This window comes from Babylonia areolata, chromosome 14, assembly GCF_041734735.1.
Source record: "Babylonia areolata isolate BAREFJ2019XMU chromosome 14, ASM4173473v1, whole genome shotgun sequence".
NCBI lineage: Eukaryota > Metazoa > Mollusca > Gastropoda > Neogastropoda > Buccinidae > Babylonia > Babylonia areolata.
In genome coordinates this window covers 13,270,339-13,288,093 of record NC_134889.1, presented here as the reverse complement: position 1 = coordinate 13,288,093, position 17,755 = coordinate 13,270,339, and the positions used below count along the sequence as shown (strand labels likewise).

The window sequence follows — 17,755 nt, the reverse complement described above, 5'->3', positions numbered from 1 at the left end:
ATATTGTCAAATGCCTTATTAAAATCGGCAAAACAGCTGTAGAGACGCCCATTTCGTTTTTTTATGGGTTAGTCAATTGTCTTTTTCAGGATGAATATGTGATCAGTGGTTCTAGAATGCCTTCTGAAACCAGCCTGCTCTTTTATTAGTAATTTATTTTGTTCTTAGTATGTTTCAGTTCTTCTGTTGATAACTTGACAAAACGGTTTTCCAAAGGTGCTGTTGAGTCTTATACCCCGATAACTGTTACGATTGGTTGGATCGCCACTTTTTAACATGGGAACATTTGTTCCACCCTTCCACTGACTGGGATAAATACCAGCCTGAAATATGGCACTGAATAATTTGCATAGAGTTGCACTGATGCTGGACATGCTTGCTTTGAGCATTTCGCTTTTATTCCGTCTTTACCGGGGGCTTTATTGGTCTTGAGACTCGCATTATTCCAGTCATCGTAAAAGGATTGTCCAGGACAAACGCTGACATAGTCTCTTTTATTCTACCAAGTTCTTTTTGTACTTGTTCTTTCCTGCCTTTATCAACTTCACTACTTATCAAGTTTTCGAAATGATTCATCCATTTAGCTGCAGTTAATGTGTGTCTCGGCGTTTGAGTTGAACTATATGCTTTTTTTTTTATAGTTCAGATAGTATTTTCCAAATTTGTTTGGGGTCGTGCTTAATTGCTGTGTTTAAACTTCTCACAAGTTCATTTCTGTACGTCTTTTTTGTTTTCTTTATGGTCCTCTTGTATGTTTTCAGGCAAGAAAAGTTTTTATTTTGAATGTTTCTGTTAAAAGGATTTCTGTTCAATGCATTCAGTAAAGATCACACCTCTTTCTTTTGAATGAAACTTTCAAGTGTGAACCACTTTTTAGGTGGCTTCTTTTTCCGTTTCGTGTATCTAGTGTAATGTTTGATCGATAAATGGGCCACTGCAATCCTGAGATTTGACACGGAGTTTTCAATTTCTTCTTTGGCAGTCTGTACGTTTTGGAAGTTAACTTCATTAATAGAGATTATTTTATTTGAAATTGACAAAGCCCTAAGCGCTGGTGTGTGTGTGTGTGGGGGGGTGAGGGGGTGGGGTGGTCTGTGTCTGTGTCAATGTCTTTGTGTGTGGTGTAATGGTAAATGGTGCCATGTATTTTGTTGTTGTCCTTGTTGTGTGCATTGCTTTCCTGTTTTGTAATAAGTATGTCTCACAGACGTTGCAATTGTTGATTTAAATTCTCTATCTGAAAAAATAAAGTGATTCTGATTGTTCTGATTATTCCCAAAGCTTCAGAACCCGCTTCTTATATATTATGGTAGACTCCCTCTCTCTCTCTCTTTGTCCATCTTTCCCTATAAATTGTTCTATTATTTCTGATCAATGTATATTTTTCATTTTCGATTTATTATCATATATTCTTTGCACTTTATTTTGCGTTTATTTTGAATGTTCCCATACCATTTCATTAGCAAATTATCCGAATCTCTCTCTCTCTCTCTGCAGCTGCTAATTTAACCAGGGATCGCAGGCCTAGCTGATATTTCCTTCAAAGCTCAAACAGTCGTCGATTTGTCTTGGGTACAATCAATCAGTTCCTCTCTTGCAGAAGACTATGATTAATTCTTTTCACACTTCAGAGTTCAAATTGTTTTGTTGTTTACAGCTCAGCCGACCACATAGGACTATATCTTTGATGAAAAACTGTAAACATCGGTCCGGTAAAACCGGAAAAAAACAAGAAATGGGAAAGGAAATGTACAAATACGTCACATTCCTGCACATGAACCTTGGACATGTCTCTGACGTTGGCAACTCCGTCAACTGTTCATCATAGGATTAAAAAAAAACCCCAAAAAACCTAACCTCAACATAAACACATGATTATTGGCAATTCTGTCAACTGTTCAACATAGGATTAAAAAAAAAAACCCAACCAAACATGAATATAAACACATGATTACACATGATAAACAAAATTGTGACATACAACAACAGGCACAATAATTTTTAATTTGCCAACGGGCACTTTACACTTTCTGGGCGAAAAAGAAAAGAGTACACCATCGTAAAAAGTGCCCAGTTACCTATTAAACCGTGAATAGACCAGCATGGCGGAAATCAAGAAAGCAGAGACGGCAAAAAGAAAAAAATGAAGACGTGAGAAACAAAGTGAGAGATAGGAAAGACGAAACTTCTCGCACAAAATATCGGGAAGGTTGGTTATCTTTTTCTTTTCTTTTGTCTCGCTTCGTCAGGTCTCCGCACTCAGCTCTTTCAAGTCTGGCCTTAACTCACTCAGTACGGCCAGTCCTCTCTTCTCTTCTACACACACCCCTCGGATGTCCAGTGGGTGTCTGAATGACCCAACCTTTAGCTTCCGTCGTAAGAATTGTGATATTCTTTGTCAACATTCACGTCTTCAGTATAAGAGCCTTCCCCTTGCAATATTTTGATGATGGTAACTGGGGTGAAGCGCTGTTAACGTCGTCTCTTTCGCCGTTCGTATGGAGAGAGTTAAAGCCTGAACCGGACTATAAATGGCGGGCGATTTGAATCAAGCCAGTTTCTCACCAGAGTCTGACACTGTGACGTCGGTGAAGGTTTATTCAAAATAAAAGCCTAATAAAGCTACGGTTTGGCTTCATTTATGGCAGAGAGCGAGATTTGCCTAGCAGCTTCCAATCTAGACCTGAATTGACTTTGGAAAGTACAAAATGTGTCAGCTACACGTAATACAAAATTTGAATGCAGAGAAAAGGGGCGGAGCTAGAACCGAAACCTTGCTCTCGGGAGTTAAGACTTTAAGACCAACTCTTCCATAAACAGTCTGTCTTCCCTGCCTCTCCCTTGTCTTCAGTTTTTCCAGTTTTAGAGCTATGCATGCGTGTGAATGACTGGTGTGAAAGCGCTTTGATTTGTCTCTGCACAAGATTCAGCGCTATATGAATATCTTTTTTCTATTCTTATTCTTTTTTTTAACTGAAAGACCCCCGGCATCCCCACCGTGTTATCTGAATTACTGGCCTGAAACATTTGTTTTTGCTATTTCCTTTCACAGACCATTTGGTTGTCGCACTCTATGGTTTGAGCGAACTCTGAAAATCGTGCTCACACAGCCAGTGAAAAGTACTGCTGCAATAAACTTTGAAGAATATTAATTTGTTTGTAAAAAAAATCTCCGCAGTGAAGCTGTCAGTGTGAGGGACACATCAAAGATCTTTATACACTTCACCACATCTGCTAAAACAATGGAAAAAAAGAACATTAGGGAACAAAATAGAGAAAAGGAGTTGCTTTAAATCAAGCAGACAAAATAAGTAAACGCGCGCGACCGCACAAACACACACACTTGCACCGCCCATCTCAAACTTTTTTCCCGCGTACACACACACACGAACTCTCTATCTCACTCTCTCTATCGCTCTCTCTCTCTACTCCGTCTCTCTCTTGTCAAGTTTATTGCAGAAACAAACAACTTACGCAGAAATTACAGAAGCAGAATAAATCTGGCGTGGTATTTGCTTTGACTTTCTGCCCCCCCCTTTTTTTTTTCTTTTCACAGAATGGTTTCTTTTTCTGATTTGTATCATTCTGTTTTGTTGGTTTGTTTCCATTTAATTTTATTTCACTCGCAGAAGACAAGCCATATATCCTATTGTTAAACAGTGTAGTTCACTGCTGATGACAGTACACAGTTCACAGATCTCTCCACCTTTCTCTCTCTCTCACCCCCACCTCCATCCATCCCCAATCCGACCACCCACACAGACACCCAGAAAAAAAGCGACATAGAGACAAAGACATAGAAAGATGAAAAAACAACTATCCAAAGACAGGTTTCTCTTCACGCCTCCGGTGAGCCATAACCATAAACCTTGAGGAGCGAAGTGACCCGTGACCCCCCCACCAGCCAACCAACTAAACAACCCAAACCGAAAGCAACCCGCGGACGGCTTGACCCAACCGTGTCCACTTCAAAGGATTTTTTTTTTTTTTAAAGAAAGAAAAGAAAAAAAAAGCCAAGCCAAGTGGTTGGCGCCTTTCTTCTCTCTTCCTTTCTCCACCACTTTCTGGTATTAGTGATTAGCTAACCCAGGACCACGCTACGGGGATAGGGGGCTTTTTTTTCTTTCGTTGTTTCGTGCTTTGCTCTGCCCCAACGCGCTACTTACTTGGGCTGCTTGAGAAATGCGGTAAAGTGTTTTGGTGTTGTTGTGGTAGGATTATCGTTGGTGGTTTTGGTGTTATTGGTGATGGTGGTGGTTGTGGGTGTGGTGTGGTGGTGGTGTGGGGCGGTGTGGAAGTAGTGTGGGGTGTACAAGTGACAAAACCTGTCAGTACAATAAGAACTGGGTGAAGGGACTGAGGAGTGGTGGTGAGTGGATGGTGTGTGTGTGTGTGTGTGTGTGTGTGTGTGTGTGTGTGTTGTGTTTAAGTATGTGTTTAGCTGTGTCACAGTCGTAATCAAGGTAATGCAAATTCGTGTGTGTGTGTGTGTGTGTGTGTGTGTGTGTGTGTGTGTGTGTGTGTGTGTGGTGTTAATGTGTTCATGTGTGTGTTTGCGTGTGCTAGTATCTGCTCACCATAATGAGCGTGTGTGTATGTATGTATGTGTGTGTGTGTGTGTGTGTGTGTGTGTGTGTGTATGCGTGTGCGTGTGTGTGTGTGTGTGTGTGTGTGTGTGTGTGTGTGTGTGTGTGTGTGTGTGTGTGAGTGTGTCCACCAAAGGCACTCCAATCCTGGTCCCCCAAATGACTCCTTGATGAGTCAATGTGCGCTAGTATATCTTCGATTCCACCAATCATTCAAGGGCGGTTGTACCAGTCTTTACTCCACACAGATACGAATGGAGTGTTGTCAGAACCAATCCGAAATAGCTCAATGGGAGTCACTTTGGGGCACTACTGCTGTCCCCGAAACAATTCCCTTGGAGCCTTCTGTGGGACATGGGAGTCGTGGTGTCATTCTAGTTCTGCCCCCAAAACGACGCCTTCGGATTTCTCTTGATCTTCAACAACAATAAAATAGGCGTGTTATTACACTCATACTGATATTCCAGCGGTAAAAGGGGCTTTGAGTTATTAATATTGGGCATGGTGTGGTGTAAAAAAAAATAAAAAGAGAAGCTTGCCCTGATCGAATAACTCCGAGGTGAAGTGTTTCTTTGGCTGACTCCAATGGAGTCAAAACGGCAGGCTGTTTGGAGTCATTTTTAGGCGCTAACTGTAAAGGCTAGGCCAAAGCCAAAACGCCGTGGAGAAGAAGTTTCAGTTTCACTTTCAGTTTCTCATGGTGGCGTCACTGCGTTCGGACAAATATATACGCGCCACACCACATCTGTTAGGCAGATGCCTGACAAGCAGATAACCCAACGTGATTTGTCAGGCCTTGACTGCATGCGCATCTATTTGTGTACCTATCAGAGTGGATTTCTTCTCCAGAATTTCGGCAGAAGACAACACTCTCGTTGCCATGGGTTCTTTTTCAGCGCGCCAAGTGCGTGTTGTACACGGGACCTCGGATTATCGTCTTATCCGAAAGACTAGACCCTCAGTTTGATTTTCCAATCAAACTTGGGAGAAAGGGCGAGAGTGGGATTCGAACTCACACATCACTGACTCTCTAAATTGGCAGCTGAGCGTCTTAACCATTCTGCCATGGAAGTACTGAAGGCGACGGGCTTATAGCGCCATGACCCAGAGAGAGAGCGAGAGGATGGAAGGGGGGGGGGGGAGGACGAGTGAATGAATGAATGAATGAAGGTTTTATTGCAACCAGGCCATAGGCATAATTGCAATGGGATGTTGGGAAGGAGGACGTGCTGACGATAGCATTCCACTGTCATTCCTATGAATATTCAGAATTATCCAATACTCTGAAATTGCATGCATCAAAAGCAACGATTTTGAACAGCTTTGGCGTAAGTACATATGTCAGAAATATATTCATCATTTTACTGAAATGAATTTTCATACTAATATCTACCATCACACCGGTATCAAGAAATATTCTTCTTCACGAATTAGTTATCGCTTCTTGTCTGCGCTTAACTGAATGAAAAACACATTTAGCTACAGAACGAGATCGTTGTTTATCGACGCCGTCCAACAGAATGTTCATCTAAACATTAACATACAAACCAAGAAACCGAGAGTGAGCGAGAGTGTGTGAAAAAGAGAGACTGTGAAGCAGGGGGAGACAGTGGGAAGAGAGAGAGAGAGAGAGAGAGAGAGAGAGAGAGAGAGAGAGAGAGAGAGAGAGAGAGCCGTGAACGGTCACAGTCCAGTGCTAAACAAGTGGGATTTGAGAGACTTTTGGACGCTGGGCGTCAACAGCGTTTAGTGTGGCCTGTGTTCAGTCATGAATGCTACAGGTGGGAAAAGGTGGGAATGACAAGGAAGAGAGTGACCCAGAAAGAGAAACAGAGAAGAGAGAGCAAAAAAGAGACAGAGATCAGGGAAGAGAGAACGAACGAACGAACGAACGAATCTTTTTTAATAAGGGAGTTGAATAAGCATGCATATGCTTTTTTTAAATCCAGTCCTCAGGGCAGTGAGAAATGAAATCAAAATGTTCCCAAGATAAGAAATACATACATGACATTCAAATACTCAATTGCACAGTAAACATTTACAAGTACATAATCATTATACCTGCATGACAATTATGTATATAAATATAGTAATGAGAGAGAGAGAGAGAGAGAGAGAGAGAGAGAGAGAGAGAGAATGAAGGATGGAAAGAAGGAATAAATAAAGGAAGGAAGGAACTTTATTTCTGAGAAAGCAAACAATTGCTTTTTCCAGCCCTCAAAAGGGAAAAAATGTCTATGGTAAAGGTATGAAGAAGACCACAAGTAATGAGTAAATGCTAACAAATTCATAGAAAGACGAGAAAAGAAACAACATTATAACAAGCATCATATTATTTATAACAAACAACACGTGTTTTATACAAATGCGGAGAGAGAGAGAGAGAGAGAGAGAGAGAGAGAGAGAGAGAGAGAGAGAGAGAGAGAATGCAGCAGAAGAAGAGAGGAGATGTTATTTATGGAGAGGATGAGATAAAGAGACAGAGTGAGACATGTGGTGAAATACAGTAATATCATATGACATAACATAATATGGTACACTTAGCAGAATTTGCAATTTTTTCCATCAGGTATTCATGATACCTTTTCTTGAACACAGTGAAAATGGACATTAAAACTAGTTAAGATGTTGTTCCAGAGGCAACCGCCAGAGTAAGTGAGACTCGATTTAAATATATCAATTCTTGGCAGTGGTACCATGATCTTGTTGTTGTTACGTGTTGTACTTGTAACGAATCACTATTTTAGATACGGAGGAGCAAAACCAGACATTATCTTAAACATGAAAAGCGCCCTATTATGAATGAGTTTCCATTTCAATGGCAGAATACCTGAGTCTTTGTAATCAGAGACAGTTAATGACGAACATTTCAGATGTATCAGCTTAGGGCTCTTATATGTAAACTCCTAAGTTGTTTTAAAGCATTTTCACTGGCAGAATCCCTTATTGTTGAGGCATGATTTACATGTTTATATTCGAGTCTATATCGAATAAGCATGGAAAAATAATTTACGGCAATGCTTGATTAAGAAATGCTTGATTCTGGAAAGTTGACGAATCTTTTTGGATAAAGTTTTACAAGTCATCATAACATGTTGAGACCATGACAGGTTATTGTCAATAATAAGACTAAGTACACTGTGATGACTGACTTCCTCGATCGTTACGTCAGTGATATACAAGTGAGAGAGAGAGAGAGAGAGAGAGAGAGAGAGAGAGAGAGAGACAGACAGACAGACAGACAGACAGACAGACAGACAGACAGACAAACACAGCCAGAAAGACAGTGGGTATTCAGACGGACGAGAGAGATAGGGATATGGATGATTTATTCATTACAGGCCATGGCCCCTAATGAAGGGGTGGTCGAACAATTCATAATTTTCATATGATAATCAAACCAAGAACCAAAACCAAGCATTAATTACAAGTAATATAACAGATTAGGAAGTGGCTGTTTCTCTAAACTTAAAAGCCTTGTACAAGTACTGAGATAAATTACGAACAGTGACATCAGTGCTTGACAACAATATACTCAACTTGAAGTTAAACACACAGGGTTATTTGTAGCATTTAGGTCGAATGAGTCTTTCTCTGACATTACTAAGTGCTTTACAACAAAGGACAAAATGTACTTCATCTTCACACACACACACACACACACGCACGCACGCACGCACACACACACACACACACACTCGTGACAGGATCGTGTGACAGCGAGGTTTTCAAAGAAGGACAACTCACTCCAAGCTGTGACGCAGGGAAGGAGGACGAAGTTGATTCCCCTTTCGTGATCGTTTCTTTCTTGTTGACGATTTTCTCTCCGTTCGCCTTAATAATCGTCTCCTCCGTCACCGTTTTGGTTACCTGTCATCCCAGTCATATCATCGTCGTCTTTATCATCATCATCACCGTCCTCGTTATCATCATCACCATTTTCTAAATTGTCACTATCATCATCATTTTCTCATCGGTCATCTTAATCACATCCTCGTCGTCATCAGTGTCAGTGGCATCATCGTCATCATCATCGCCACCATAATCACTACAATCATTATCACCATCGTCATCATCATCATAGTCCACACTGACAATTGTCTCCCAATTCACCTTGATAATCGTCTTAATCTGCCACCGTTTTGGTCACCTGTCATCCTCATCATCGTCGTCATAGTTGTCGTCATCATAACCATCGTCGTCGTCCTCATCATCATCACTGACAATTGTCTCTTCGTTCACCTTTCCAATCTCCTCTGTCACCATTTTAGTCACTTGTCATCCCCAGCCATATCACTGTCGTCGTCGTTATCATCATCATCAACGTGGTCATCATCATCATCATCGTCGTCGTCGTTATCGTCATCATCAATGTGGTCGTAGTCATCATCATTAACGTCTTCGTCTTAATTATGATAAAAATAATGAGAAGAAGAAGAATGCAGAGCAAAGACCGTGATCTAAGGGACACAACACAAAATAACACAAGAATACATCACCACCACCAACTACTTCACTACTCCTATCACTATATAATATTATATATATATATATATATATATATATACAGAGAGAGAGAGTGTGAGAGAGAGAGATGATTTCTTTCTTCTTTTTTTTCTAAGTAACCACCTTATTGGCCCCGACCCCTTCCGTCACTGTGTAGGTCCGCACACTGCGGGACTCGCTCGAGGAGATTCCTCCGCCGGTCGTTTGGCGGCCGGAGAACATCCCCTTCTGCATGTCCTGGAAGCGCTCAGAAAAGGATCCTCCACTGTCCCCCACCGCGCCCCCTCTCTGGCTGAAGTGCGAGGTTGTCGTTCTTGTTGGTTGAGAGGCTGAAGCACGTTAAAAGAGAGGGGGGGGGAGGGGGGGGGGGAGAAAGTAAATGGGGGAAGGGGGGAAAAGGGAGGGGGAGACAGAAAGAAAGTAAATAGGTGAAAGAAAGAAAGAAAAAAATGGAAATGGGAAAAAAGAAAAAAAATGGACAAAAAAGAAAAGAAAACGGCATAGGAAAACATACATCAAACAGAGAAACAGAGAAACCACCGTAAAAAACATAAAGGGGAAAATGACAAAGGAAAGAAAAGAAAAGACGACAGGATAAATCAAAATACTGAATCGAAGAAAAATATCTGTAATCTACTAGACAGGATTAAGGTTAAAAGTTAAAGGTTCCATAGCCTTTCACCGGCCACGAGGAAACGAATTCATATCTACCGACTGTACCTATGGCTCGGCAGGGGAAGGCTGGGCCCATCCTCCCCTTCCGCTGTTTCAACCTTCTGTGACCGAAGACAGGTACCTATTCTCATCTGGGTGGAATATGGCTGAAGCAGCTGTGTGCTGTAATTTCCAAGAAACGATTTATTAAAAAACAACAACAAAAAACAAAAACAAAAAAAAACCGAGATTGGGAGTGACGAGGCACATGTCTCAATCCACGGACAACATCCGACGTTAAAAGTCGAAGAAGTTAAGGAAAGAAGACGGAAATAAATTCTACAACGGACGCCACTGAGCAAAATATCCAAACAGATCAACCAGACGACCCTGCCTGCCTATCTATCAGCCCCTCTGTCTACTCGATCTTAAAGCAGTGATAACATCATGATGTGATCGCGTACAGAATTAAGAAAAATGTGTTCACCGACAGAATGAAATGATCAAGAAATTGATGAAGCGGGATGGAAAAGACCTGGGCTGGGATGGATGACCGATCTTTACAGCGTGTCAAGAACTGTAATGAAACAAGGCCGGCGTTTCCGGCAGGAACCTGTGACCCTGAGGCAGTATCCAGGGAGATAAGTCAACCGGTCGGTACGACAGCGCGACAAGTGAAGTATGCAGCTGTCAGCGAGTGCAATGAAGACCACCACAACCAGCACTGCAAGCGCTGACTGTCAAAAGGCGTTCCTGCAGTTACAGCTTATATCGTCAAACGTTCTGAAAATTATTGAGAACTTCACAGAATTTTCAAGTTGATTCTTGAATGAATTAGCAGATGATGCTTGATTTGGACTGTGTCGTGCTGCACACAGAACTTGACGACCTAAAGGAGAAATATGCCATTGCCTCTGCCAAAAAACGACAACATGGTATCCGCTGTGAAGGCCGTGAACAATATTTCCCCAATCTCACATGGTGTACAGCAAGACAACACCAATCAAGCCACACTTCTTGGAAGCAAAACGTATATCTATAATGCACAAACGTTCTCAGAAATGATCAAAGAAAACAGCATGAACGTGTCACACGTGTTCAGAAGAACAAGACAAGACATCCCCGAGGAGTTCTGCACCTCTGTGACCGCGGTTCATGTCTGCTAGCGGAAACCCGGGCCGCCGTCAGCACCTGCTGTTCATGGGGCGGGCCTTCCAGACCCCGTTATGCTCTGCCACCCTAAGGCCTCTGTGTTGTGCCACATCCCTGGGCGTTCATCCGGTAACTGTTGTCTGCGTCGTCACACAGCACCCTCTGCCTTGTTTGGCTTTGTAAGTGGAATTTCCCGTAACTGGTTTAATGACCCACGTCTTTAAACATTTTTAAAAAATGATATAGTATACTTAATCTTCTATTATGTCTGCAAACGTGAAAAGGACAAATCTATCTCAAGAACTGAAGATCCACCGTGGAACGACAGGAGAATAGTTTACAACTGTTTAAGTTTTGTACACAATGTTGCTTGTGACTACCAGTCCATTAGCAGCTCAGCAATCCCTGTGATATCTCTAAAAAAATTAAAAAAAATAAAAAGTAATGTCGACTATTTTCATAAGAATATGAAATATTTCCTTTATCCCCGGTAGCGTGAAATGCTGAGGGGGTATATTATAGGCCTACGGGAATAAGAGTTGAAAATAACTTAAATATATTCATAAAATTCTGTCTGTTTATTTCCTACATGGTCCCAAAAATGACAACACTGACTGGCAAAGGAATACGAACAGTACGAAACACAAGTGGGTAATAGGAGATTCCATTGCTCATGCACCATTTTGGACTCAGGGTATATGATCACCAGCAATCAATAAGTGGAAAATATTGTTCATTCTGAAATATACTTATTGGATGATGACAGGACCTGGGTTTACCGTTTCATCTGAAAGACTGACACCCAGACAACCACTCAAATTTTAGTGAAGGGGGAAGAAAAACCCTCGCTTCCTGGTCGGGCGCACTACCTCCTTACAGCTCTGTCTGTCTCTCTCCATCTATCCCTCTCTCGTGAATGGTTATTGAACGTAACTGTTCACCAGAATCGCCCAAATCTGTCCAATGTGAGTCAAAGCCCTAGTGTCTGCAAATGACATTCCCATCCATTCTGCAGTTTCATCCATTGTGTTTTAGAGTGTGTGTTTTTTACGCTAAACACACACACACACACACACACACACACACACACACACACACGCACACAAACACACACACACACACACAGAGGAGAGAGCGTCATAGTTTCAGTTTTAAGTAGGCGTCAAAGCGTGTGGACTGTTCCATATAAGCCACACCACATTTGATGCTGAGAAAAAGAAGGAATGAGTAAACCCAGTGAGCTAATCAGGCTTTGAGAGCGTCAGAATGAATGATGGCTGTTATGATCATTATTACTGTTGTTGTTACCTGGCTCGGGCGGCAACTCGATCTTCCCGTCTTTGGGCGGTAGGACGTTCTGGGCGAAAGAGCCCACCAAGTTGCCCGCGGGTCTGTAGTTGGCCACCACTATCACCTTCCCGTCCCCAGTCACTGCCTTCCCCACCCCCACCTCCCTGCTGACCTTCCACACCACCTGGGTGAAGTGACCTGCACGTGCGTATATAACACTGAAGCACCTGCACGTGCATACATAACACTGAAGCACCTGCACGTGTTTACATAACACTGAAACACCTGCACGTGTTTACATAACAAAATGCCGATGTCGTTCACCGTCATGTGCATACATAACGAAACACCGATGTAATTCACCTGCACGTCAGTACTCAAGTAAATAATTCATTAACATGCACGTGCGTGCAAAACAAAACACCGATGCCATTCTGCTGTACGTGCGTACGTTACAATTATTCACCTGCATTTGCGTACATAACAAAACACCGATGCCGTTTACCTGTATGTGCGAACATAACAATCATTCACCTGCATATGCGTACATTACAAAACACCGATGCCATTGACCTTCATGTGCGTACATACCAAAACACGGATGTCTTTCACCTGCACATGCGTACCTAACAGTCATTCACATGCACGTGCGTACGTAAGTCACTGACCTGCATGTTCGAACATAACAAATCACCGCTGTCATTTGTTTTGTTTTTTTGTTTTTTGTTGTTGTTTTTTTGTTGTTTTTTAAGGATTTGTGTCTCCTTTGTGTGTCATTTAGGTTATTACAGTATGATTATCTATTCTTAGTCTTTTAACTTAGTCTTTGCTTGTTTATTTGTATTTGTATTTCTTTTTATCACAACAGATTTCTCTGTGTGAAATTCGGGCTGCACTCCCCAGGGACAGCGCGTCGCTACACTACAGCGCCCCCCCCCCCCCCCCCCTTTTTTTTTTCATTTTTTCCTGCGTGCAGTTTTATTGGTTTTTCCCATCGAAGTGGATTTTTCGACAGAATTTTGCCAGGAACAACTCTTTTGTTGCCGTGGGTTCTTTAACGTGCGCTAAGTGCATGCTGCACACGGTTTATCGTCTCATTCGAATGACTAGCGTCCAGACCACCACTCAAGGTCTAGTGGAGGGGGAGAAAATATCGGTGGTTGAACCGTGATTCGAACCAGCGCGCTCAGATTCTCTCGCTTCCAAGGCGGACGCGTTACCTCTAGGCCATCACTCCATTTAATTTATTTAATTCTTTATCCACTTGTTTGTTTACGTTATTTATCCTTGACAAAGGTCTATAGACCGAAACTTTTTTTCTTTTGCTCAAACACATCTTTTTCCACTTGAAGTAATATTTGATGGGGAAGAGCAAACACCACACCCCCCTCCGCCTACATGCGCGCGCGCGCGCACACACACACACACACACCCTGCCTTTCCCTATGTTGTGACACGTCATCAAAGTCTCTTCAAAAAGTCAGTATATATACCACCGCCATTAATGACGATATTAACACCATGCATATCACCCGAAACCAAATTCAAGACCACAACTAATGCAACCAGCAACATGCACGAATGCACACAAAAAAGACATAAAAAGCAACCACCGCCACTATCACACGCACAAAACAAACCAACAAAATGATACCTCCAACAATATACCATTACTAACAAATAACAACACTGACGACAACCCTATAACACGCACGCACGCACACACACACACACACACACACACACACAAGCACGCACGCACACACACACACACACACACACACACACACACACTCGCTACCATTGTCAGCCCTATATCACCACCATTCGTTAAGAACAGCGACTACAGCGCCCTCGCCCCTCACTCCTGCCTCCAACCCCCCACCCCACCCCCCAAATCTCCGCTCCCTCACTTTCCCATCTCCACCACTCCCTCCTGCCCGCCTCACCTGATGCCAGACTGCTGGGCTCTGTGCCGAACTTATGGACCTTCACCTCGCTGTACCACTGGTCTGTTACCTCCTGGCCTGCTCCAGCAATCAGTCAGTCAATCAATCAATCGACACATAAAATGTAAATGAATATAAAGATGTGCAACTGAAAAATGAGATAAAGAAATGAACAGATAGACAAACAGACAGACGGATAGATGAATGAACGAACAAATAAAAAGGCGAATCGGGAGGAGCCGAATTAGGATGACATGCTAATGATAATTATAAGAACAACAACAAAGTATCTATATGGTGCTGAATCTTGTGCTGAGACAAATCAAAGGGCTTATACACCAATCATTTACATGTATGCATAACTCTGATTCAGTGGAATGTAAGTATGAAATTTAAAACTAATAAATACATGTAAATAGAAAGTACAGAACTGTAGACCACAAAGAATGAAGGGAAGGATTTAGGGCTGTTTTTGGAAAGAGGTAGGTTTTAAGGCCAGACTTAAAAGAACTGTGTGAAGAGATTTCATGCAGTGAAATGGGGGTTGGGGGAATCCGTCCCAGTGAAAGATCCATCCGGAAATCACTGACAACTGAAGCATAATGCGTGTTACAGTCCTTCTTGGGCTGATCCAGTATGTTGAGACAGGGAGTGAAACAGACAGACAGAAAAACAACAGAGAGTTAGAGAGAATTCCAAACGGTAAATGCCCTTTTAAAGACGCAATTTCTCACAACATAGAAAATAGTGCCTCAGATGGGATCAGTTTCAGTGACATTCATTCCTCTAGTGTGTCTGAGGTCGACAATGTCACACTTTAAAGACATAAACCGTCCTTCCACCATGCACCTGACCACCGACCCCCACTCCCTCTCACTAAACCTCTCTTTTGTCGTTGTGATAACTCACAACGACCCCTCCCTCCCGCTTCAAGTTTAGTCCATGAAGTAATCCTGGGAAGGCCAGAAATGACTCCAATTCATTAATCAGAAAGCATAAAGTAGTATATCACTGGTTAAAAAGGAAAAAAGGAGGGAAAAAATTTGGCAGCTCCCAACATATTTTACTCTTTGTCCCCAAAGTACTTCATGATGGATCTATTCGACCCCGACGGTCATTCTGGGGCAATACCAGATTAACTCAACACAAACACGAGTGGAGTGTATTTAGGACACCTCAAAATAACCCTGTGCGAAGTTATTTTGGTGCAGTTTTTCTAGTCGTGAAATAACTGCCTTGGAGGCATGGGATGGAGACATTCTAATTCTGCTATAAAATGAATAATACAAGATTGTTTTCTTAATTAAAATGTAGCCGTGGTCCCGAATGGTATTATTATAATATTGGTACGGTACAAAAGAATTAATTATTAATGATTGACTGAATTAAAATTTAGGAAAGAATCCCCGTGCACAGACCAGGAACACATAGAGGCCAGTCACAAAAGGGTTTTCTATTGTTTTATTTACAGTAGTTATGAGAAGATAAGGAGAAGAAGAAATGAAACAAGGATGAGGAGAAGAGGAAAACAGTGCACTGATAAGGACACAATCTAACACATGTCATTAAGCGCAACATGTTAGCACAAGTGAATAGTAAAGTACATGTATACATATTACATGGAAAGACTACCACTCGGTTTGGATAAGCAACAACATAAGATAAGATAATGCAAATGTGTGAAGACCAAACACTGACATCATATGACATTTCCAATACATTTAAACAGTGCAGTTAAAGTGGTTAAAACTTAGCTGATTTAGTGAAAGTACACTGATAGTATAGATTTAAGTAAAGATCATGCTGCATCAAATTGACTCAAATGAATCAGTTATTATGTAGCACTATACTGGAGTAACCCGTATAGGAGAGAGCATGCACGATAACTAAATTACAATTAACAGACTGGTACATATCAGATGGTTTTAACCAATAACTGATATTAATCCAACACTATCTTGTAATCACCACAACAGAATACTACACACATCTTAGAGTACTAAGAATCAGTGGAACACTGTAGCAGCATAACTGATGTCAAAATGTAAAATAATACATGAATAATAAACAAGATAATAGAATCAGTGGCTTTGATGTAATACTGGCAACCTGAGACAATAGTTAGCACTCAATACAGAGATTGGAAGAACTGCCATGGCTTAACCATTAAGTGGTGAATGAACCTACACAAGTTATCCGTCTCATCAAAGCCAAATATCAACATAGCTAAGCTTGTGCTCACCATTTAGATCTCTACTGAAGCTTCAGGGATAAGGAACCCAACCTTCATCAGTGACAGCAAATGAGAAAGAATGCGTCATATGCACTCACTAGAGCATTCTCGAACAAACTATCAGTGTCCAGAGACGTCACTGACAGTGACGTTAAGAAGAATTAAATGGAACACTGCTCCAAGCATATGACGACATGGCGATTTTCTAGATCAATCATAGCCGAGCTGTGACTACATGTCAAAGCAATAACTGAACAGAGCAATATCAACATACTTATATGAACACAAGTACTGTGTCAAAGAATACAATTCACAAATCATCAGCACATTTTACACATGGTACTTTTTTTTTTTTTTACACATGGTACTTACAGTGATTTATTAGGAAAGTCCAGACGTTTGAGACAAAATGCTTCAGACGACTGCTTGGAATCTCATGGAAGGACAGAAAGACCAATGACTTTGTCAAGAGCCAAATAACTATGCTAGCGGGTCCACTGGAACCACTCTTAGCAGTGGTCAAAAGGAGGAAGCTGTCATGGTTCGGGCATGTGACACGCCACAATTCACTGCAAAAGACAGTTCTACAGGGAACGCTAGAGGGTGGTAGGCGAAGAGGGAGGCAAGCCAAATGCTGGATGGACAACATCAAGGAATGGACCAATATGGATAGCGCTACGCTGATACGACAGGCAGAAGATAGAACCGGATGGCGTCGTCTGACTACGGAATCGTCCCTCATGTCTCCTCTACGCCCATCCCGGGCAGGAGAATGAATGGAATGGAACTTACAGTGATATGGCAATGACACCAGCAGTTGCAGGAACACACACACACACACACACACACACTGCTTGTGACACAGCAAGAGAGAGAGAGAGAGAGAGAGAGAGAGAGAGCAGGCTCTCTAGTCAGTGACTGACCAGGCAGAAAGGGACCAGAATTGTTTCTTACAGGGTGTTCAGTGATAGATTTCCAAATGATTCCTGAACCGATTTACGTCGGATAGGTCGCAAAAGAAAGAGCTCAACGCCTACTTTCTAATGAGTATAAAATGAAGTGTTGATTATTCAAGATGAATTTATAATCATAATTTAAGTCACCTGAAAAGGGTCAGTTTTAGCGAGCTCATCGAGGAAAATTACAAACTCGGTTAAATCAATTTAACGTAGGCCAACATAAATGGAACAGATTTAAAGATGGAATTGCGACGATTCTGCCAGTATATACTACTTGTAGTTTACTAATCTGACAAAAGAGATATTAATTAAATACGATCTGGCAGAAACACAGATTCCAACTCAACCAATGACGTACAGGGAACTGGTTGGAGTGGTTGTGTGGCGAGAAGCACAAAATGACGTAAGCTTAGCGTCAGATGAAAT

At 41.8% G+C, this 17,755-nt stretch overlaps 1 protein-coding gene across 6 annotated transcripts in view; it reads right to left on the bottom strand.

Annotated features, from left to right (window-relative positions):
- The window catches only part of LOC143289835 (uncharacterized), a 68,556-nt gene that overhangs the window by 17,966 nt on the left and 32,835 nt on the right, over positions 1 to 17,755 (bottom strand). For all 6 annotated transcript variants that reach the window (XM_076599012.1, XM_076599013.1, XM_076599014.1 and 3 more), the window contains 4 exons: positions 14,138 to 14,215; positions 12,207 to 12,386; positions 9,216 to 9,421; positions 8,334 to 8,456 (listed from right to left, as the gene is read on the bottom strand). In XM_076599012.1, coding sequence (XP_076455127.1) covers positions 8,334 to 8,456; positions 9,216 to 9,421; positions 12,207 to 12,386; positions 14,138 to 14,215 — 587 coding nt within the window. The remainder of the gene's footprint in view (positions 1 to 8,333; positions 8,457 to 9,215; positions 9,422 to 12,206; positions 12,387 to 14,137; positions 14,216 to 17,755) is intronic.